This window comes from Erinaceus europaeus, chromosome 14, assembly GCF_950295315.1.
Source record: "Erinaceus europaeus chromosome 14, mEriEur2.1, whole genome shotgun sequence".
NCBI lineage: Eukaryota > Metazoa > Chordata > Mammalia > Eulipotyphla > Erinaceidae > Erinaceus > Erinaceus europaeus.
Genome location: NC_080175.1, coordinates 36568871 through 36593731, shown reverse-complemented (window position 1 = coordinate 36593731; position 24861 = coordinate 36568871). Strand labels below are relative to the sequence as shown.

The 24861-nt window shown below is 38.1% G+C and overlaps 1 protein-coding gene across 1 annotated transcript in view; it reads right to left on the bottom strand.

The window, feature by feature from the left end:
* The window catches only part of SPMIP7 (sperm microtubule inner protein 7), a 56506-nt gene extending 31648 nt beyond the window's left edge, over window positions 1–24858 (bottom strand). The window contains exons 1-4 of the mRNA XM_007528151.2: window positions 24118–24858; window positions 20523–20617; window positions 15698–15768; window positions 2586–2724 (exon numbers count right to left, since the gene is read on the bottom strand). Of these exons, the coding sequence (XP_007528213.1) occupies window positions 2586–2724; window positions 15698–15768; window positions 20523–20617; window positions 24118–24676 (864 nt within the window). The 5' untranslated portion in view covers window positions 24677–24858. The remainder of the gene's footprint in view (window positions 1–2585; window positions 2725–15697; window positions 15769–20522; window positions 20618–24117) is intronic.
* Between the last annotated feature and the right edge of the window lie 3 nt (window positions 24859–24861).

Here is a 24861-nt window from a genome sequence, read left to right as displayed (position 1 = left end):
CAGGCTCCCAGTGAAAGGCATTCTCCAAATACCCTTAGCCAGTCCAGGCTTTGCTCTGAAGTCCTTGCTGCCCACAGGCCCTTGGTTCCACTGTGTTTGCTCAGAGCCAGCATAAACCTCATTATCCATCTCCCATAGACTAAAGTTTGTGTGAAAGAGTTGATTCTGGCTTTTATCTAGAGACCATGCACACTAGGATCCCCCTTAGTCCACCGCTGCAGCCCTAAGCTTATCTTTCTTTTTCAGCCCAGTCCAGATCCTAAACTTTGAACTTCATCTTCCTGGAAAAGATTCTGTGTAGCAGGGTCCTGTAACACCAACACCAAACAACATGTAGTGAGATGACCAATATTTTCAAGATATACAATCGTTGAAAGTATCTGAGAAATTCTGAAGTCTACTTATAAGAAGCTGGTCACATATTTTGCCCTTAAATTGATATTTTTAACTTCTGTGTGAAAATTGTTCTCTTCCCCCTCTCTTCTTTCCAGAGCAATGCTCAACTCTGAACACAGTGGTAAGGGGAACTGAACCTAGGGACTTCAGAACCTCAAGCATGAAAGTCTTTTGCATAACCAATGTGTTATCTCCCCCACTAGTGACTTTATAATAAGACTAGGTTTTTCTCCACACCACTTTTCTGTGTAAAGCAGTTTCAAGGTGATGTGCCCTTCTTAGCCTATAGTTTATGAACCTCTTTAGGCTCCATGTTTATAACTGTATTCCAGTATCATTAATTTCCCTTTCATTTCTAAGAATTTTGCAAATTTAAAACTTCATGTGCCAAGTAGTTCCAGAACTTTTCAGATTTCTTTTTTGTTGTTGTCTTTTAAAAATATTTATTTATTTATTCCCTTTTGTTTCCCTTGTTGTTTTATTGTTGTAGTTATTAATGTTGTTGTCTTCATTGTTGGATATGACAGAGAGAAATGGAGACAGAAGGGGAGACAGAGAGGGGGAGAGAAAGGCAGACACCTGCGGACCTGCTTCACCACTTGTGAAGCAACTCCCCTGCAGGTGGGGAGCTGGGGCCTCAAACTGGCGATTCTTCCGCAGGTCCTTGCACTTTGCGCCACATGCGCTTAACCCGCTGCACTACTGCCCGACTCCCACCTGTCAGATTTCTAAAGGATAAAATACTGTACAAAATGTTGAGAGAACCAGTGGAATTAAGTTTATAGTGACAAAGTAGGGGAATCTAATCCCATGTTAGGAGGGCAAAAGTGAGTTCTAAGATAAAACCTGAAGAATTCTTGAAAGTTCTAAAACGGTAGAGTGGGTCACTTCTTGCAAAAGCTAGGCATAAATATAGACATAGATATATCAATAGAAAGAGCATGACTCGAATATTTGAGAAACATTAACACTGAATCCAGTATGCTAGGATATGGTGTGGAGCAAGATGCTGGGTGGTAGAGTGGTACAAGAGAAAAAAAAATGAGAGGAAAAGTGAGGAAGGAGTTGTGGTGGTGCTATATCAAGGAATATAAAATTTGCCTTTAAAAAGTTATAGATTGTAAGCTGTGGAGTAATGTAGAGATATTCACACTTAAAGACTATTATGGCAGTGGTATAGTAGAAGAATTCATCTGGCGAATTCTTGATATTCAGAAATGAAAAGAATAAACCTCTCTATGAGGAGTTGGTTGTATGAGATAACAAGAACTCTGTGATACAGGTTTTTCCCCCATTCCAGCTTGAAAAGTGTAGGGTTAAGTTTTAGATTCAATTTCAAGAACTGGTTTCAGCATAGATTCTCCGGTGAAGTCATCATTTATGAATGTTCTCTACAGAATTTACTCTTTCCTCTGCAATTTGTAAATTAAAAGATAGTTGTTGAATGTTGTTATGCTTCTGGACTCTGCTTCTGAGACCTTCTGTTATAATCATCACATTGGGTTCGCTTTGTGTTGCTTGTGATGTGTTCTGTTTGCATGTCCACTGTTGGCTGGGCAGCCCCCCCGCTTCTCCCCCACCTCTGGGACATTTGGTTTAGTCCTAGCTGGTTCATGCTTTTTCCTTCTCCCCGCCCCCTATCATACGTATTCCTTTTGTTCCTGACTCTTCCGCCTCAGGAGGGAGGTAAGAGAAATGCAGGACAGATTTGTGTTGTGGTTAGGTTGTTGGACTGCATCCCCGCTTGTGAATAAAGATTGAACTGCGTTCTCAGCTCAGCCATGAGTCCCTAGTAGTCTCTCTCTCTCCCGCCCATGAAGCCAGCATGGCAGTTGAAAGTGACTTTTGAGGTGGATGTAAACTTGAAGTGAAGCGAACTGGTTAATATTCATAATATTAAAATACTTTCAGTCATTGATAATTTTATGATTATGAACGTTCAGGTACAGGAGTATATGTGTTTGTTGTTTACATAATGCTTAGCAATAAACTATGTGGCTTTCTGTCTAAAGTTTTTGGAGCTTAGTTCACTAATCAAGACATTGTTGTCTGGGGAAAAAAGTAATTGATTTTTTTGCCAGAGTACTGGTAAAATGGTTATGCAGGAGATTGAACCTGGGACTTGAGCGCCTTGGGCACAAGTCTTTTGGCATGACTGTTATGCTGTTTTGCCAGAAAAAATTACTGACCTGTGTGATTGCCGGTGTCCTTTTGTATCTTTTCTGTGTAAAGCACTGTGATGTGAGGTCAGCAGCCTTTTCCACAGTTGTTTCTTCTGGATCCAGTTTTGGTGGTAGCATCTTGTCCCAAGGAACATCTTCATAAGCTCTACAAAATTAATAAGTAATGACATCTTATGGAAATAAAAATTGGGGAGTCGGGTGGTAGCACAGTGGGTTAAACGCACGAGGCCCAAAGCACAAGGACCAGTGTAAGGATTCCGGTTTGAGCCCCCAACTCCCCACCTGCAGAAGAATCACTTCACAGGCAGTGAAGTAGGTCTGCAGGTGTCTTTCTTTCCCCTTCTCTTTCTCTATGTCCTATCCAACAATGAAGACAATAATAACTACAACAATAAAACAATAAGGGCAACAAAAGGGAATACATATTTTAAAAAGAAAATAAATAATCAGTTGGTACGTATTATACCAATTGAACACCTATGGATGCTTTGTAGTCATTTAAAAATGCCATACATTCTGACCTGGTCAAAAAACAAAACAAAAAAAAATGCCATACATTGTGCTAGACACAACTTTCTTTTCCCCAGATTACTTAATTCCTTATACACAGTAATATGAAGTCACTTCCACTTAAATACACAGAACAAGAAAGTATGATGGTGTACTACTCCCAAAATATATTACATAACAACCAGTATTACACACACACATAATACATGATCCTTAATCAATTATATTTAATTCATGAAAGGCAGATTATCTGAAGTGTATCTTACCTAGATGGCTGAACCCTACAGAGAGACAAAAAGGAAAAACACATAACCTTTGGCTGCCCTTAAAGAAGAGAATTTTGTGAGTGTTGAAGCTGAAACTAACCCACTGATGCACTGTTCAGCCACTGATGCAAATGTTCTCTGAAGAGGAAGACTCAATCTGAGAATCCTGAGCATTGAGTGAGTGCATTGGTAGGACTCCCAAGTTTCTGAATGACAGAACTATGAGATAAGTATGTGGACTTTAAAGCTGCCAAATATCAGAACACTTCACATTGTATGCTTCAAAAAGGTCTTCAAAGATTCAAACCCAACAACAAACAAAAACAAAAACAAATCAAACTTAAAATATTTTGCATGGCAAAAGTACCATCACCCTAAAAGGAAGATAGACACCCTACAGTGTGACAGAACATCTTTATAAAACATACTTCAGATAAAAGACTAAAAACCAGGGGGATTACAGAAGATGGCAAACTGAGAAGCTGCTAGTGGCTTGAGTACTGACAACATCTACTGTAAAAGGTAGGAATTTTTGCCATTAGCAGGACAGTCAATAAGGGGTCCTAGTGGTGACATCAAGAAGGTGACTATAACTCAATTTGGGTTAGAAAATAGAGTAAAAAGAAAGGAAAAAAATTTTAATTACTATTCCTGAAACGCACCCCTGACCCCCTACCCCCATAAGCAGTCCCTGGGGGCCAGAGATCTGTTCCTATCAGGCTCCCCTGCTGAGCTTCTTTCTTTACCAAAATTCCTGTCCCATCAGGGGGTGTCATTCGTTCTAATTCTATTCCTTTCTGAAACCTTTGGCCTTTTTTCTTTCTAAGTGGCCAATTCCAGATACAAATATTTCACCAAGAAGAGCCTTACTCAGACAGGGAAAGACCATCAGAGGTTTTTTGTGTGTTTTTTTTTTTTTCTTTATTTTCTGAACAATCAGCTGCCTCTGCTCAGGGGACCTGAAGCAACCTGGAGCCATCCAAGCTGAAGACAGGACAGGTTTTTCACTCTGTTCTATTTTATTATGAATACTAGATAAACGCGTATCCCTTTCCCACTCTCCTTCAGGTTGACCAGAATTAACTCTTAGTGTATTTTCCATTGCTAGGGAACTGGGTGTCTTATCCACTGCTAAAGTAACTTGTTTCACTCTTCCTACCTACGCTTCCCACTTTCCCCCTCCCCCACCTAGCTAATTAAATAATAATAAATAAACAAATAAATAACTCTTTCCTTTCACTGCTCTTTTATTACTGTTCTTTTTCTTATCTTTTTCTTTTCTCTCTCTTATTTTTCCTTCTTTTTCTCATTCTTGCCATCCTTCCTCCTTCAGCTTTCTGAATTCACTGATACATGTTGGGAAATTATTTTGGGGAAGAAATCTGACTCAGAGTGGACTCTCTATGTGTCTATCTCTGCTCTACTTCCCTTTCTCTTCTTGCTATCCCTAGCATATACAGTGGATAGTAGATTTGCATAATTGTCTATTTTTTCTATCCCTATTTTCCTTTCTCTTTCTTCTTCACTTGGACTTGGTTGCTATTTTTTCACTGACTAGAGACATTGTTTGGCTAACTGGTAGTGATTATACTGCTTCAATCCTTGCTTCAGTTGCTATTATAATTTCTGAGGTTGGTGATTGCATTTGTCATAAAGGTATTTAGTGCAGTGTTGCTTGTACTAAAAACACAACAACTGAGGAAAAACAGAACATAAAAATAAGAAACACATAAATAAAAAAATGGGTAGATCAAGAACAAATAAAACTGCTTCTACAATGAATGAAGACAAGAGCCCAGAAGAAACTACAAATCAGCCAGAAGTAACCATAGATAAGAAAAGTATGCAAGCAATAATAAACTTATTAATCACAGAAATGGAAACAACATTGGAGGAAAGGAATGGCAGTATTAGGGAAACAACAGTTGAGACCCCCCAGGGAAAATACTGATAATCTTGAAGCAATTAGAGAACTGAAAGCTGAAATAGCTGAACTGAGGAAAGAAGCTGAGGGAAGGGAAAGCAGACTAACAAAAGCAGAAAACAGAATTAGTCAGACAGAGGATGAGTTAGAGAAAACTAAGAAAGAGGTGAAAGAGCTCAAAAAGAGATTAAGAGACACTGAAACCAACAACAGAGACATATGGGATAATCTCAAAAGAAGTAACATTCGTATAATTGGCCTGCCAGAGAAAGAAAGAGAGGAAAGGGAAGGAAACATTCTAGAGGAAATTATAGGAGAAAACTTCCCAGACCTGGATACCAGAAAGGGAATAGGGATTCAAGAGGCCCAGAGAGTTCCAAACAGAATGAACTGAGACCTGAAGACACCAAGACACATCATAGTCTCAATGAGAAGAAGTAATGATAAATATCCTAAAGGTTGCAAGAGAAAAACAAAAAGTCACATACAGGGGAAAACCCATAAGACTATCAGCAGACTTCTCCACTCAAACTCTAAAAGCCAGAAAAGAATGATAAGATATCTATCGAGCCGTGAATGAAAAAGGGTTTCAACCAAGGATAATATAACCTGCTAGACTTTCATTCAAACTAGATGGAGGGATCAAAACCTTCTTAGACAAACAACAGTTAAAGAGGCAACCATCACCAAACCAGCCCTGAAAGAGGTTTTAAAAGACCTCTTATAAACAAGAACATCACTATAATACTTCAATATATCAGAGCAAATAAAAATTTGTTGAACAACGGCACTACAATATATTAAATCCATATTATCAATAAATGTCAATGGCTTAAACTCACCCATCAAAAGGCACAGAGTGGGGGGATGGATCAGAAAACATAGCCCAGCCATATGCTGCTTGCAAGAATCCCACTTGACCCAACTAGATAAACACAGACTTAAAGTGAAAGGATGGAAAACTATCATACAGGCCAATAGACTACAAAAAAAGTCAGGAACAGCCATACTCATCTCTGACACAATCGATTTTAAATTAAATAAAGTAATAAAAGACAGGCCAGGACATTACATATTGATTAGAAGATCAATCAGCAAAGAAGACTTAACAATTATTAACATCTATGCACCCAAAGAGGGACCATCTAAATAAATCAAGCACCTACTGAAAGAACTTCAAAAATACATCAATAGTAATACAATAAGAGTGGGAGACTTTAACACCCCACTCTCACACTTAGATCAACAAAGCAGAGAATCAACAAAGATACAAGAGAATTAAATGAAGAGATTGACAGACTAAACCTCTTGGACATTTTCAGAGTCCTTCTCCCCAAAAAACTGGAATACACATTCTTTTCAAATCCACATAACACATACTCAATGATAGACCACATGTTAGGCCACAAAGACAGCATCAATAATTTCAAGAACATTGAAATCATCCCAAGTATCTTCTCAGACCACAGTGGAGTAAAACTAACATTTAACAACAAACAGAAAATTATTAAAAGTCACAGAATCTGGAAACTAAACAACATACTCCTTAAGAACCACTTAGTCAGAGTCACTCAAGCAAGAAATTCAAATGTTCCTAGAGACAAATGAAAATGAAGATTGTTGGGACCATGTGTAAGCCTGATAGAGCTTAGGGAGAACCACCCCCATCCTTGGATGGAGGTCTGAGAAGATAACCTTTTGGTAAGTCTCTCTCAACTGAGGTGAGCATAAGGGGGGAAACTCAGACTTGGTTCTTTCCTTCTTTACTCTCAGGCCCACAGAAACCCCAGTAATTCCCTCCATTATCTGCAGGCCACATGGTCACAGATTCACTTATTCAAAGTCACCTTCTGATCACAGAAGAACACACCTTATCACACACTTCATCACACACTTCAGACCCCAGACAAGAGAAATTTCAAACTATATGACTTTTTGATATTAATCTTCTCTCTGTCTCACCCTACAGGTTTAACCCCTATGCTTCTCTCAAATACCTTTGGATAATTAAGTTGCTTGTGTTATGGAGAATAACTGTCTTGTATCTCATCAATTCCTGTCATACCAGCCCCCTAATTTAGGGGCATGCTGACTGTTAAGAAACCTGTAATTTCTGACATATTTCAACAATAATTACCTCCATTGCTTTTCTATTTAACTCATGTCCACTTTGCTAATAAACGGACTCTAGGATTCTGGGATTCTAGGACTCAGATTCTAGGCACGCTAAGAGTCCCCTGGTGTCTTTTACTTCCTGTCACCCCTGTCGTGAGCGAGAAAGAACCAGCTGTTAACTTTCCCCGAAAGAAGATACAACCTATCAAAATATACAAAGACACAACCTATCAAAATATACAAATAACAGTATTGAGAGGGAAACTCATAGCCATACAATTACATATTAAACAACAAGAAAAAGCTCAAATGAACGACTTTACTGCACACCTCAAGGACTTAGAGGAAGAGGAAAAAAGGAACCCTAAAGGATGGAAGGATGGAAATCACTAAAATTAGAGCAGAAATAAACAACATAGAAAATAAGAGAACCATACAAAAGATCAATGAAGCCAAATGTTGGTTCTTTGAAAGATTAAACAAAATTGACAAACCCCTAGCCAGACTCACAAAACAAAAAAGAGAGAAGACTCAAATTAATAGAAGTGTAAACGATGGAGGAGATATCACAACTGACACCACAGAAATCCAGAGAACCATGCAAAACTTCTATGAAGAACTATACACCACCAAGCTAGAGAATCTGGAAGAAATGGAACAATTCCTAGAAGCCTATGCCCTTCCAAAACTGAACCAAGAAGAATGAGAAAACCTAAATGCACCAATCACAGACAAAGAAATTGAAACTGTTATTAAGAATCTCCCCAACAACAAAAGTCCTGGACCAGATGGCTTCACAAACGAATTCTACAAAACTTTCAGGAAAGTTAGTACCCATACTTCTTAAGCTTTTCCATAAGATTGAAGAAACAGGAATACTCCCTTCCACCTTCTATGAAGCCAACATCACCCTGATACCAAAAGAATATAGGGACACAACAAAAAAGGAAAACTACAGACCAATATCTCTGATGAACATAGATGCCAAAATATTAAACAAGATCTTGGCCAACCGGATACAACAGCATATCAAAAAAATTGTTCATCACTACCAAGTGGGATTCATCCCAGGAATGCAAGACTGGTTCAACATCCGTAAGTTAATCAATTTCATTCACTACATCAACAAAAGCAAAGACAAAAACCACATAATTATCTCAATAGATGCAGAGAAAGCCTTTGACAAAATTCAACACCCATTCATGCTCAAAACCCTACAAAAATGGGAATAGATGGGAATTTCCTCAAGATAGTGGAATCCATATATAGCAAACCTAGAGCCAACATTATACTCAATGGACAGAAGCTGAAAGCATTCCCCCTCAGATCGGGGACTAGACAGGACTGTCTACTGTCACCATTACTCTTCAACATAGTCTTGGAAGTTCTTGCCATAGCAATCAGGCAAGAGAAAGAAATCAAAGGAATACAGATTGGAAGGGAAGAAGTCAAACCCTCACTATTTGCAGATGACAAGATAGTATACATAGAAAAATCTAAAGAATCCAGCAGAAAACTACTGGAAGTTATTAGCCAGGTATCAGGCTACAAAATCAATGTACAAAAATCAGTAGCATTTCTTTATGCAAACACTAAATCTGAAGAATAAGACATACATAAATCACTCCCATTCACAGTTTCAGCAAAATCAATAAAATACCTAGGAATAAAGTTGTCCAAAGAAGTGAAAGATTTGTATACTGAAAACTATGAGTCACTACTCAAGAAAATAGAAAATGATACCAAGAAATGGAAAGACACTCCATTCTCATGGATTGGAAGAATAAATATCATCAAAATGAATATTATCCCCAGAGCCACATACAAATTTAATGCAATACCCATCAAAATTCCACCAAGCTTCTTTAAGAGAATAAAACAAATACTACAATCATTTATCTGGAACATGAAAACACCTAGAATTGCCAAAGCCATCTTGAGGAAAAGAAACAGAAATGGAGGCATCACACACGCAGATCTCAAACTATATTATAAAGCCATCATCATCAAAACAGCATGGTACTGGAACAAAAATAGGCACACAGACCAGTGGAACAGAATTGAAAGCCCAGAAATAAATCCCCACACCTATGGATATCTAATATTTGATGAGGGGCCCCAGAGCATTAAATGGAAGAAGGAGGATCTCTTCAATAAATGGTGCTGGGAAAACTGGGATGAAACATGCAGAAGAATGAAATTGAACCACTTTATCTCTCCAGAATCAAAAATCAATTCCAAATGGATCAAAGACCTGGATGTTAGACCAGAAATAATCAATTACTTAGAGGAAAACATTGGTAAAACAGTTTCCCACCTAAAACTCAAGGACATCTTTGATGAAATAAACTCAATTGCAAGAAAGACTAAAGCAGAAACCAACCAGTGGGACTACATCAAATTGAAAAGCTTCTGCACACCCAAAGAAACTATTAAACAAACAAAGAGACCCCTCATAGAATGGACGAAGATCTTCACATGCCATATATCAGACAAGAAACTAATCACGAAAATATATAAAGAGCTCAGCACCAAAAAAGCAAATGACCCCATCCAAAAATAGGCAGAGGATATGAACAAAACATTCACCTCAGAGTAGATTCAAAAGGCTAACAAACATATGAAAAACTGCTCCAGGTCACTATTGTCAGAGAAATTCAAATTAAGACAACATTGAGATACCACCTCACTCCTGTAAGAATGGCATACATCAAAAAGGACAGCAGCAACAAATGCTGGAGAGGCTGTGGGGACAGAGGAACCCTTTTGCATTGCTGGTGGGAATGTAAATTGGTCCAGCCTCTGTGGAGAGCAGTCTGGAGAACTCTCTCAAGGCTAGACATGGACTTTCCATATGACCCAGTAATTCCTTTCCTGGGGTTATACCCCAAGGACTCCATAACACCCAACCAAAAAGAGGTGTGTACTCCTATGTTCATAGTAGCACAATTCATAATAGCTAAAACCTGGAAGCAACCCAGGTGCCCAACAACAGATGAGTGGCTGAGAAAGCTGTGGTATATACACACAATGGAATACTATACAGCTATCAAGAACAATGAACCCACCTTCTCTGACCCATCTTGGACAGAGCTAGAAGGAATTGTGTTAAGTGAGCTAAGTCAGAAAGCTAAAAATGAGTATAGAATGACCCCACACATCAACAGAAGTTGAGGGAGAAGATCTGAAGGGGAAACTAAAAGCAGGATCTGACTAAATTGAAAGTAGGGCACCAAAGTAAAAACCCTGTGGTGAGGGGTAGATATGAGGCTTCCTAGGCCGGTGGGGGGTGGGGGTGAGTGGGTGGGATGGGACACAGTCTTTTGGTGGTGGGAATGTTGTTTATGTACACTCCTAGTAAAGTGTAGTCATATAAATCACTAGTTAATTAATATGAGAGGGGGAAAATTAATTGTATGTCTTGAAGTTTTTAAAACACAGACTGAGTCTTTTTAATATATAGGCTGTGTATTTGATATGTGGACTCTCTCAAAAGCCTAGACCAAGTAGATCACAAGCAGCCAGTGGCACAGCTGTATACAAGATACTGGGTACTATACAGCAAACCTTAACAAAAGGACTTTTCAAAGTTAACCCAATTATCAAATAATGTGATGATAACATTAACTATCCATTGTCTTTTTGAACCCTAAGACAGCAGGAACCTCACATCTCCACTATAGAGCCTATATTTCCCCCAGTCCTGGAACCTTAGGGTGGGGCCCACTTTCCCACATGCCTCTCCCAATCCATATCAAATAATATTGCATCAGCTGATCGCAACCTAATCAACGCAACGATTGCCACCTCAACATGCTTCAGTTCAGACTGTGTCCAGAGACTTCAGGTGTGGAATGACAACCCTTCAGCTTCATTACTCGGGTGAGACCTTTCCTTTCATAGTATTCTCTAATTCCATCCCAGGTGAATCACTTTCTAACAAAGTCCCAAAACCTAGATATACACCAGTTTCTGTGAGAGAGAGCATATGTTCACATGTATCCATAAACTAGTGCAAAATACATACCTGAAAGCAGAAGTACACTAGAGTTTGCAGTGAGTACCCCCCTAACACTTCTTCTCCACTATTCCAACCTTTGGGTCCATGATTGCTCAACAATTTGTTTGGTTTTGTATGTTAACTCTCTTTTCAGCCACCAGGTTCCAGATGTCATCAGGATGCCGGCTAGGCTTCCCTGGACTGAAGACCCCACCAATGTGTCCTGGAGCTCTGCTTCCCCAGAGACCCACCCTACTAGGGAATGAGAGAGGCAGACTGGGAGTATGGACCAACCAGTCAACGTCCATGTTCAGCAGTTAAGCAATTATAGAAGCCAGACCTTCCACCTTCTGCAACCCACAACGACCCTGGGTCCATGCTCCCAGAGGGACAGAGAATGGGAAAACTATCAGGGGAGGGGATGGGATATGGAGATTGGGTGGTGGGAATTGTGTGGACTTGTACTCCTCCTACCCTATGGTTTTGTAAATTTATCCTTTCTTAAATAAAAAGTAAATTAAAAAAAAAAGAATAAAAAAAAGAATAAAAAAAAGAATAAAAACCAAAGTACATAAAGAGCTCAGAAACTTAACACCCCCCAAAAAAAAATTAAAAACCTCTCTTTCGAAAAGGAGTCAAGGGCATGAACAGACATTTCACTGAGGAAGAGATCCAGAGGGCCAACAAGTACATGAAACCGTGCTCAAAGTCACTAGTCAACCGAGAAATGCAAGTAAAGTCAACAACGAGATACTACTTTACACCTATGAGAATGTCATACATTAGAAAGGACAGTAGCAACAAATGTTTGAGTGGATGTGGGGGAAAAGGGACACTTCTGCATTGCTGACGGGAGTGTACATTGGCCCAATCCTTGTGGAAAATAGTCTGGAGATTTCTCAGCACACTAGAAATGGACCAGCCCTATGACTTAGCAATTTATCTTCTGGGTATTTACCCAAAGGAAACAAAAATACCCTATCAGAAGAGATCTGTGTATACCTATGTTTGTAGCAGCACAACTTTTAATGGTCAAAACCTAGAAGCTACTCAGTTATCCAACAACAGATGAGTGTAATATATATATATATATAATATATATCGCTTAGGTATTTAAAATGATGAAGTCACCTCTTTTGTACTTTGCATAATCTTGGATGGAACTTAAAGACCTCATGTTAAGAGAGATAAGCCAAAAAGAGGAAAAATACCAATTGATCTCACTTATAAGTGGTACTAAGAGGGACAGATAGGGAGAACACAAAGTGAAACATGGGCTGGGCATGGTGTATTGCATCAAAGCAAAGGACTCTGGGGAAAGAGGGAATTGAAAGTGAGAAAGAGAATAATGGGATACTGGTACATAATGAAATTGTACTCATATGTCAAGACTACATTGTAAAACATTAACTTCCCCCACAAAAAGAAATATGTGATAATCTTTTACTATACCAATAGAAAAACTAATTCATGTGCTTATACACATCTTACAGTTTGGAAAAAAAAATGTCCATTTGACCTTTGCAGCATGGCAAGAAGACCACTGTCAGGCTGTGCAGTGGAGAAGAGAGAGAGGAGATCCGGAGCGAAGAGGGAACACAAATCTTTATTCGCACGGGCACCTCAGAGTTGGGTGAGAGCACAGTGGTTCAGGCCATGTCGAGGTAGCAAAAATGGTCACCTCCCAGACAACCCTCCGTTGAGTCTAATCACCAATCTGAAAAGCGGGCAAGAGGGGCGAGGGGCGGAAGGAGAAGGGCTTTATAGGGCAACAACCAGGAGTGACATGTCAGGTTAGGATTGGTTGAAAAAGGCACTGAGAGAATATTGCGGGAAGTGGCAAAGATTGAGGGGACAGCTTGGCAGATGTGACTGCATCTGCATAATTCCCCAGCATCTCCCCCTTTTCCTTTATATCTAATGGTCACAGTATAGGAAATATAGAGTGGAGCAGGCTTAATCGTGGGAAGTGGCAAAGCCTGAGGGGACAGCTTGGCAGATGTGACTGCATCTGCATAATTCCCCAGCAGACCACTAATTTACATAAACCATGGTTTAGAAAGTTGAATTTGCTTAATGTCACAGCTACTTATGGTCAAAGCCAGGACTCCCATCTTGATTATAATTTATAAAACACCAGCAGCATCACCCTGTATTCTATAAAAATACAGCCATATCATAACCATCACCATCCTGAGTGCAGCATGCACAATCTAGCTATCTAGATAAAGATTTGGATCTAAAATTACCATTTTGCATTTGGAGGTTTGAAAGTTCCTGTTTTTTCTAAAAGATGTTTTTTCCAAAGCCTACTCTGATCCTGAATGAAAAATAAATAGCTCTCATCTAATGCTTGTGTCCCACTGGGACAGAGGAAAGGCTTCTGGCCCTGAAATCTAGATGCCAGGATCTAGTACCTTCCTGCACGAACTTAGTGCTGAAGTTGATTTTTCTAGTCTGTGAGCCAGCAACTTCCTCCAAATGCCAATCTGCAGACAAATAATTAGCAATGATCCTCATTACCTCAGTAAGTATTTATTCAGTGATTACTGTATCTCAACACTGTGCTAGGTGTGCAGGATAACAGAGTGACTAAGAGGACCAAGTGGTGGCATACCTGGTTGAGTGCACACATTACAATGTGCAAGGACCTGGGTTCTTGAGGTGAAATAGTGCCTCGGGTTTTGCTCTCTCTACTTCCCTCTTCCCTCTCAATTTCTCTCTGTCTACATCCAAAATAAATAAACAAATTAATTAATTAAAATAATTAAAAAAGAGTTAATAAGAACTAAAATAAAGTTTCATTCAAAATCACTCATTCTCAAATTACTGTGTCATAAAGAAAACCTAGAAGGGGAGGATATTCCTAACTATAGCAAAAATTTAAATGAAGCATTAAGGTTTGTTTTTTTTTTGACATAACATCTGTATGACATTGTATTAAGAAATAGAAAAACATCTGTTAGCTGGATTTGACTTAAAAAGACACATCACTATTTGAACCTCTTATATAATTCATAACTACTTAATTGAAATTTCCATAGCCATTGTACAAGTCTTTTCCCTAAGAAAAAAATGTGTGCAGCATTTTTTGTAGAAGAGACTATTAAATACCATGAATCAATACTTTGGTTTGCACATCAGTCGAATAGGCTTCAAAGAAATGAGAGGGAAGCTGTCAACAATGCAAGGTCCCCAGGGATCAGTTCTGGCTAGAGGTGTTACACAAACACAGTACGTGTTACTGGAGAGAATTGGAAACATGCTTTGAAAACTTCTAACATAAAGACCCCCAAGTCTCATCTGCTATATTCTTTCCTTTAGATTCCTGCTTACAAAACAATTTGTTCTTCTTTATATTTTAATGCTTTTCTGCTGCCAAATTGCAGATGCTACCATGACGCTAACCTGACTTCCCTGGGCAGACAACCTCACCAATGAGTCCAACTCTCCAGAGCCCTACCCAACTAGATAAAGATAGAAACAGGCTGGGGGTATGGATCAACCTGCCAACACCCATGTCCAGTGGAGACACAATTACAGAAGCCAGGCCCTCCCACTTTCTGCACTCCATAAAGATCTTTGGGCCATACTTTCAGAGGGAAAAAGACTAGGGAACCTTCCAATAAAGGTGATAGGATACAGAATTCTGGTGGTGGGAATTGTATGGAATTGTACTTCTCTTAATCCACAATCTTATCAATCTCTATTAAATCACTAATAATAATAATAATAATAATAACAACAACACTGATGTTTCCTAGTGAAAAAGGCATCTTGGGCCCATTTGTAGGCTGTAAATTAGTTCAGCACTCTTTCCTAACCTTTATTTGCCTTCTAACCATTTTGTACTTATCTAGAAGCCAACACCCATACTTAATACTGTAATAAAAATTATACAAATGTAGTATACAAGAATAGCATAGCAATTATAGTAATGTATAATATAATCATAAAATTAATTATAATATATGGTATTTTATAATGGGTTTTTCTTTAACACTCTTGGCTTTTTAATATTTTATCTATTTTACTCTTTATATATAGAGAGAGACAGACAGATAGACACCAGAGCACTGCTCAGGTCTGGGGATTGAACCTGGGGTCTCAGAGCCTCAGGCAAGAAAGTCTTTTGCAGAATCACTATGCTGTCTCCCCAGTCCCAACTTTTGATTATTTTATTTTAACAATAATTATGGATTCTATCCTGATAGAATCTAGGATATTATAAACACATGGGGTTATTCATTAGATATTAAAAATATTTTTAAAATTTACAATCTATTGGGGGAAAGCTGCTCACTTTTGTGTGGAAGATTTGTAAAATGACTCCTTCACATCATAATTCTTGCAGGGATGTAGTTTTCCATCATCCTAAAAAGTGTGAATAATAGATTAAAAGAGCAGGGATAAGTCCCTCTCTGTGTAGTGCTCTTCTCTCTGGTACCTTTTCTGAAATTTCTGGCTAGCTTGGTTTCCCAGAAACTCCAACTCTGTCTCCTCAACTTGTAAGTGTATGGACATGTGACTTTCACTTTCCTGGACTATATTGTAGAAATTGCCTCCAAGATGGAAGATTTTGTCTTTACAAAGATCACATTATTATTGTCCTTTCTTTAGAAGCTTCACAACCATTTGTCTCAAATCTGCAAATTATATTTTGCCCTTTTTTAAATTTTAAATTTGTACCTGACTGGAAAGCATATTGAGTGCCCTTTATTCCATCTCTTCTACCTCCTTCTATCTTTTTGTACTTTATTTTGGCTTAATTTTATGTTCAATTTCTAAAATTTCTGAGAAGAAATTTTTATTAATCAGAAAATGTGCTCTTGGTGTTTAGCAAATAGAATTACAGATTGCTGTTAAACATACAAGATTTCAAAAAAGTGTCTCATAAATAAAGTTGTCCAGAAACAAAAAATTGAACTGTGCCCATGTTGAGAAACCCTGATTTAATAGATTAATTTCATTCCACTGTTGACTCTTTGCTATGCAGTAATTTCAATTATATGCATATTGTTTTTCCCTATCTTTCATTTCAACCATTTTCGAATCTTTTTAGTTTTTGTGATGCTTGCCTTTCTTTCCTTAATGTTTCTTGCTAAATTTTTACACTAGCTTCTTTTCCCATGGGCACCCAGTTATTAGAAAATTGGGGTTGGAGTTACCTGGGTAGAGGAGCCCACCAATGTATCCTGGAGTTCTGCTTCACCCTAGCCCTGCCCCACTAGGGAAAGAGACTGGATACTTCAATGGGAGTATGGATTGACCTTTCAATGCCCATGTTCAGCAGGGAAGCAATTACAAAAGTCAGACCTTCCACTTTCTGCACCCCATAATGACCGTGGGTCCATACTCCCAGAGGGATAAAGAATAGGAACGCTATTGGGGGAGGGGATGAGATATGGAGTTCTGGTGATGGGAATTGTTTGGAGTTGACCCCTCTTATCCTATGGTTTTTGTCAGTGTTTCCCTTTTATAAATAAAATTTTAAAAATTTAAAAATTGGGGTTTTGTTATGATTTATGTTTGAAGATAGAGATACAGAGGCAAAGAATTAAAGGTAGACAATGAAAGAGACCAAAGCTCCTTAAACTTCCTTCTACTTGGGTTGTACAGAGCAAAGTAGCATACTGTCCAGATGAGCAATTTTGCTGGATCCATGCAATTAAATTTCAACTTATGAATGACTTTGATTCTCTCATGGCAGTCCTTCATATCTTCAAATGCTTATTTGAATGTATGTAATTCACTTTGAAAATACATATCATACTTTTCTTAAGTATAATATTTGGGAAGGGTTTTCTTCAATAAAGTATTTTGATTCTTACTCTACTGTATTACAGTTCTTAAAAATAATTTTACTTTGTGTTGTTGGTGCTATATACAATATTCTTAGTTCAATGGTGCCCTCTTCTGTCAGTGTAGCAAAGTATTATTTCTGTAGTAAAGGGATTTTTCTCTGTTGCTGTTGCTGGGTTTCCTCATTTATGCCTTATTTTCTTTCGACAGCCAACTTCCAAAAACTGACACTTCTCCCTTTAGCCTTCTTCTCTGACACTGTCAGCAAATTTTAAGGTCATTGTGTTGTATATTACTTTTACTCCTCTGTATACTTGACTACATATTTTTTCTATTAGAATGTCTTTATTAAAATACATGTATTATATAGTAAAGCAAGCTCTATTCTTTCTACCACAATTTTTTTTTTCAAGCTTGATTTTATTTACCAAAAGGGAGAAGGAATTCTGTTCAGAATTTGAAAACTTCTGGCATGACTTATATTCTGGAATTCCCTGTCTTCTAGCAACATTGTAGGTATAGTTCTTACATATCATTTGTCTTGTTCTATAATATTTTTGATCTGTGTGTGGAAATATAGTCTTAATGAGCCATTATTATTTTATTTAGCCATAAATAAATAAAATAATAATGGCTCATTAAAACTATATTATGCCTTGCCTTCTGGACATGGGCATTGGCAGGTTGATCTATACTCCCAGTCACTTTCTTTTTATTCATATTTGTGAGAATATTACTTCCTAGAGAAAGAACAGAATTTGCTTTTTGCTTTCATTTGCAATGTTCTTGGCTCTGATTCAATGGGATTCTCTACTATTATTAACTAGATACTTCAAAGATTATTCTGATAAGACAAATTAATGCTGATGAATAAGTACCTCTACATCTAAGCACTTCAGTATCTTTCACAATAACATCATTAATAAAATCATCATCATTATGCATGTCATAATTTCCTAGAACTTCCTCATGTTCAACAAGAACAGGATATGACTACTCATATATAGCTTTCTTTTTTCTTTATTTATTCCTTTTTGTTGTAGTTATTATTGATGTCATCGTTGTTGGATAGGACAGAGAGAAATGGAGAGGGGGGGAAGACAGAGAGAGGGAGCGAAAGATAGACACCTGCAGACCTGCGTCACTGCCTGTGAAGTGACTCCCCTGCAGATGGGGAGCCGGGGGCTGGAACCGGGATCCTTACACAGGTCCTTGTGCTTTGGCCACGTGTGCTTAACCTGCTGTGCTACCGCCCAACTCCCTCATATACAGTTTTCAAACAATGTGCAAGCTTTCAGAAATTCTGTTTTTCTTTCCATTCTTTTGTCTATAGTTGCTCTCTCTTGAGGTAGTATGATAGCTGTGCAATTCTTTGAGTAGCCTGAAAATACTGAACATTTAAAAAGTTCTTTAAATTGGTGCATTTTATGATGTATGTATCAAATACATCTTAATAAAGCTAGGTCTTTCTTTGTATCCACTGAAAAATCTTCAAGTAATTTACATATAAGGGATTTAGGAACCCTACAAGTATAGACAGAAAAAATTTTAAAAATCTTTAAATGGGGAGTTGGGTGGTAGCGCAGCAGGTTAAGCACATGTGGCACAAAGTGCAAGGACCAGTATAAAGATCCCGGTTCGAGCCTCTGGCTGCCCACCTGCAGGGGAGTAGCTTCACAGGTAGTGATGCAGGTCTGCAGGTGTCTCTCTTTCTCTCCCCTTTTTTGTCTTCCCCTCCTCTCTCTATTTCTCTCTGTCCTAACAACGATGACATCAATAACAACAACACTAACAATAACTAAAATAAAAAAACAAGGGAAAGAAAATAAACATAAAAATTTTGTTTAAATTTTTAAATGGAGAAAGATACCTATGTTTAAATTTCAGTTTTATATTTGCTGTTTGGTCAAAGTCAGTTACTCTACATCATAAATCTTCAGCTTTCTCAAATAATGTGGGGAATAAAATACTATCTTGTCCAGAAGTAGGGATCAAGATATGATATTTGCTCAAGTAATATACTATGGGAATGCCACAGGAGAATAAGATAAAAGTGTACTGAAAATGTGGTCTGTGCTTTCCAACACAGCTTATAGCTTCCATATAGGATTTACACAAATTAATAACTACTCCAAGGGGCTTGGTAGTGGTGCATCTGGTTGATTGCACTCATTACCATGTGTGAGGATCCAGATTCTAACCCCCTCTCTCCATCTTCAGGGGGGAAGCTCCCTCTCTTCCTCCCATGACCCTATTTCTCTCTGTCCTGTCAAATAAAATAAAGTTATCTAGAGGGGGAAAAAAGCCACCAGGAACAGTGGATTCATATCACTTGCACCAACCCCCAGAGATAAACCCTGGTGGCAATAAAACAAAATAACTACCGAAAGACAAATCTGGAAATTTGGGGGGCTCAATGTGGAGTATATCTATTGCTATCCTTTAGGAAGATAGCAAGTAGTGCAGCAACTGACTACTGGAATTCCATGCTTTTTATTAGTTAGATACAGGATACGTCAAAGTAATTCCCAAAACAGCTTACATCAGCAGTAAGCATAGCAGATCATTAAGAGAACATTAACAATCATTAAGAGAACGAAATGGAGAATGGGAATCCACAGAAGGGTTGCACCATAGATAGCAAAGGGCAAGGACATCAAATCTCTTCTAACAAGCTTACAATATTTCAAAGATTCTTCTACAATTACCCTGAATTTCCATTATGCCATTACATATGGCTGCAAAGATTAACAAGACATGTGTTTTCTCATTCACCTTGAATGTCTATTGTGCTGTTGCAGGTGCTCTGATGTTCTGGCTCCACAGACACTTATCAGCATTTGAAAAGTTACAGAAGTTGTCAGTCCTGCAGAATAATTAGGGCATGGGTTGTGCAAACCTGTGACAGGCACAAGCCTGACATTCTAAGATATATTTTCTGGACATGTCCCAACAATTATTTCAGCAGGAATCTAGCTGAAGGAAGTTAGTCACTGGCTGATTAGTGATGGGGATACTTTGGGAGGGTGTCATCCTCCAGTACTGTCAATGTGTAGTGAACATCAACCATTGCTATAGGGGAAGGGTGCATTTGACATAAAGGTTACCTGGGCTCAGTTCTACTAAAATCACTTCTCCCCTATGATATTGTTGTAGAAATGGTACAAGAAATGGTACAAAACGGCTATATAGGTTCATCCAGTATCTAGAACTTCTTAAGTAGCTTTATAGGTGGAATTTATTTTTATAGGGTCTAAAATATCAAGCACAGAGAAACTAGACAAATCACAAATAGTATAGAATAGGTTCTAGTAAGAAAATCTTACTTTATGTGCTGCTTCATCAAATGTATATGTATGATTTATTGAGCACTGTTCATGCTTAGGTTGTAAAGGTGTGATTTTTACTGAGCTTGTCCAACCTGAAAATAAAATATATATGCTTTATGTTAAAAAGAATGCAACTGAAATTTCTTCTACCAGAAATTTTTCCTCTTAGATTGCTAAGAGCTCTGAATACTGCAGAAGTACAGAGGAGGTTATAGGGAGGTTATAGGTAGTTAGGTATATTTTCCTGAAGTTACCACCTGAACTAATCTTCATCATTGAGCTGAAATTAGATAAAATAGCAAAGGGGGGAGGTGGATAAAGAGCTATTATAGTTAATAGAATGGCATGTGATATGATAGGCTTTCCTGAAGACCATAACTTTTATCATAAAATACAAAAGGCTAGGTAGTTATGACATTGAAAGGCTGTCTAGAGCTAAACCAGAATCAGGGCAAGAAACTTCTGGACTGAACCTCCAGATGTGTTGTCTTAATTTTTTAATCAGAGATTTGTACCTCTGATAGTTTCTATATGGATTCTTTCTCCTATCCTCTATGGAGGATAGGAGAGGATTCTGAGTTGGTCATCAACTTTTTAGTTTTGTTCATAAATTGATTCAACTTGGCAAACGATGAACTGAAAATTTACAAATTGGGAGAACCAGAGTAGAGTGAGCTCCTTGCAATGCTTATCACTTTGATTTGAGCCATGGTTCTGGAGGGAAGCTCCATTACTTTGGTGTGTCTTACATCAGTACTATCTGAAAGAAAAATGAAAGAAAAAAATTCAACCCAAGAATAGTGAATTATGGGCATTATGGGGCCCCAGCTCTAGTTACAAATGAAAAAGAAAAATTAAAGGCAAGAGGAGTTAAGGTAATAGTGTAGAGATGTTGAAGCATGGTGAGATGAATAGTGAGAGGGCTTTGGGTTACACAGGAACACCATGGTCTGCTGTGCATGTCACTCCAGTGGAAGTCCATAGTTGTTTTTAACTGATCTTGGAAGTAAAGAATGTATATACTTTCTGGCTCAGATGACATAGTAAATTATTTGCTACCTCTGAGACTTACTGTCCTTATCTTTGATGATTGTTGTCAGAATATATATATATATATATATATATATACATATACATATATATATATATATGAATTGGCAAAGTTTCTGGCATGTAGGCTAAATAAAGTAATAGCTGTGACATTATTAGTATTTGTGGATGCAATATGGTTATATTTTCATAAGGTGATTATTATGATTCAGTTAATACTTGACTAAGAATCTCAAGAAAGAATCTGTAAAGGAGAATTACAAAGGAGAGGTAGAGATCTCATAGCCATTTAGTGGAATTAGAAAAGGAAGACAGAGAGATTAAAGTGTAACATAGCAACAAAATAGTTCACTTGGACACTTGGATAGTGTTCTCCTTGGCCATGCACGGGACCCCAGTTCAACCTGCCCCCCCCCCCCATTGCATTGAAGGAAGCTTTGACGCTGTGGTCTCTTTTTCTTTATCTCTGCCTCCTCTATCAAAATAAAAGAGAAAATGCAAAGAGCTGAGACTGTATGACAATGATTTCACTGACTTATATGTTTGTTTGACTTGGATCTTGTACATATGTGATCCAACTGAATGGGCTCCCAGCCCCCCCTTTTTCTTTTCTTGACTAGGAAGAGAAAAAAATGGAAGGAAAGATCACTTCATTCTATGTTACCCCTTGGTGTCATCTGCGGTGTTACCATGTAGTTCTAGGGATTGAACCCGGAGCATCCCATATGGTAAGGTATGTACACTGGAAATGCAAAACCTCTATCTTACAGTGCCAGGCCACTTAAGTCTTAAGAATAGGGTTAATTCCCACTGTGGTACCACTGGTCAAGGAAAACCTCCAGAAGAATACATGCCCATAAGCAGTATCATGGCACTTTGTGGCATCCATCTGATTTCAAGTCATTCAAGCAACAATTCTAATTTTAAAAAGGAGGAAGAAGAGGAAGAGGAAGAGGAGGAGGAGGAGAAGGAGGAGAGGGAAGAAGAGGAGGAGGAGAAGGAGAAAAAGAAGGAGGAGGAGAAGCCCCTAGCAAGATGACTCATCTGGTGTTGGGGGAGAACCATGCAGGGAAGATGCCCCATTATGCCAGGCTTGTGCTTGCCACATGCATAATTACTCTGTATGTGTATTTTTGCATGACAACAGGGATATGTAACTCCTTGAAAACTGACATGTTTAAGTGATGCCAAAGCTCCAGAGGCCAATGTGCCAGGCCACAACATATGTGATACCTGATATGATTGAGAGGTGTGTGCCTTGCTAACCACTGCAGACACTAATTAATCTGCCAAGATTCCCTTAGGAATGCTACTTAGGAGTGACTTTGGAACAAAGAATGTTATGGAAACTTCTGGCTTTACTTCTCATCAGTAGCAGTGTACTATGCAGATTTCCCTACTCCATACATTCTCTTATCAAATGGTTCTGCTCTCTAAAGATGTAAGATGTCTTAAAATTCATTTAAAATAGACTAATAAAAGGGAAGTAATCCAGAAAATTCATCTGGACCTGATAAATTTATTCTCCCCCCCAATGAGACTATTTTGAGTATTTCATAGGGTAGTGACTAAGAGAACAAAAAGAGAATCCCCAGAAAATTGATCACAATATGCATGGATTTATGAAATTTTCACTTGAATCATACTTGCTAATGTGTTGATGGTCAAAATTCCTATGTCCAAGCCAAGAATATACTAGGGAAACAAACAGACCTCATTTCCTTGTTGAAGGAATGACAGAAACTCATATGGAAGGGGTAAATTGCTGAGGTCACTTTGAGGAGAGGTCAGTATTTGCCTCTCTTTAAAGCTCAGATATTTGGGCACTGGGTAGTAGTGCACCTGGTTAAGCACATATAAAAGAAAAACCAGAGCACCACTCCATTACACACGGTGCTAGGGAAACCAGAACTTTCAGGCACACACAAGTCCTATGCTCTGTTAACTGAGTTTTTCCTGGGTTTTCCTTTCTACATAATTAATAATATTCACCTCTTTCACATATGACCTGTCAGACATGTTTGCACAAAAATATTGCCTAAGGCTTTCTTTCCTTTGGAAGTGTATCTCACCACTTGTAGGGCACACTTGTGACCTTCTCTAGGAGTGCTCAGAGAAATCATATGATGCAGTTATATGAGATAATCAATTATGCTTCCAAGATGTGATGAAGCTACTTTGGCAGGGGTTGCTTCTCAGCTCCTGCTCTTTCCAGGCTCTTAAATTTATTTTCAACTACTTTCCTTTTTCATTTTAGCCCCAGTATGCTATACACAAATTTTCTTGTGAGAAAATTAGACCGTCCATGTCTAGACTTTATTTTATGTTATTCACTTGTACTAATAAGGTCATTTAAAAATATTTTACAAATATCTAGTTTAGTAAAGCTTAACATTCTTATGACTTATCCTTTGAAATGATGTTTAGAAATAAGATTTCTTTATTTGATCTATGTTAAATAGATATATACTTAATCATATATCTAAATGTATCTTCCATGTTTGATATTTATACATGATGAAGTCCATGTTATTTTATTTACCTCCAAGCTTTGCTCTGATGGACCTGTCTGGTATTGCCCTGGAATTCCATCGTCTGTCCTGTTTTAGCTCTTCTAATAAAATCGTCTGCCTTTTTAGTGTTGTTTGAGCACCTGAGTCCGGTCTGGGAACTCTATGTTGAGGCTTCACATCGCTGTAATCCACCAGGTTTGGTATGGCTCTGCCAATGCCAGGCTTTAATTCAGCATCACCCCCAGGACTCAAAAACCCTGAACAAGGATCATTTAAAGGCACATCATCCCGAAGAGGATATAATGGATAAGCTTGCCCATATGGTGGGGGGTAAGGATAGTGAATATGGTAATCAGGCAGAATTGAAGGGGGATAAGGGTGAAATTTAAGAAATATAGGGTTGCATTTTTTTTCAATTCTTCCACAGTCATGTCTGTCTTCAATTCCCCTCACAAATGGCATGTTTACTTTTCTTAAGAGACTACAGTAGTGTGGGTAATCTATATTCTCAGTAGCTTTTATTCCTGAAAGGATGGACCTTTCAGAGATACTTATCTTTCCAGCTCTGGACTGTGAATCCACATCCATGATTCCTCTTCTTAAAATTTTAAATTACTGTAAATTAGTCTTTATGCTTACTTTTTTTTTTTTCCTATAAAAGGCTTGTATTTCCAATAATAAAGGATTGGTTAATCTAACAAAGTTATTGGTTTGGTTTTCTTAAAATTTTGACTGAATAGGCTTTTTAAGGTAAATACATATGTACTTCTCTA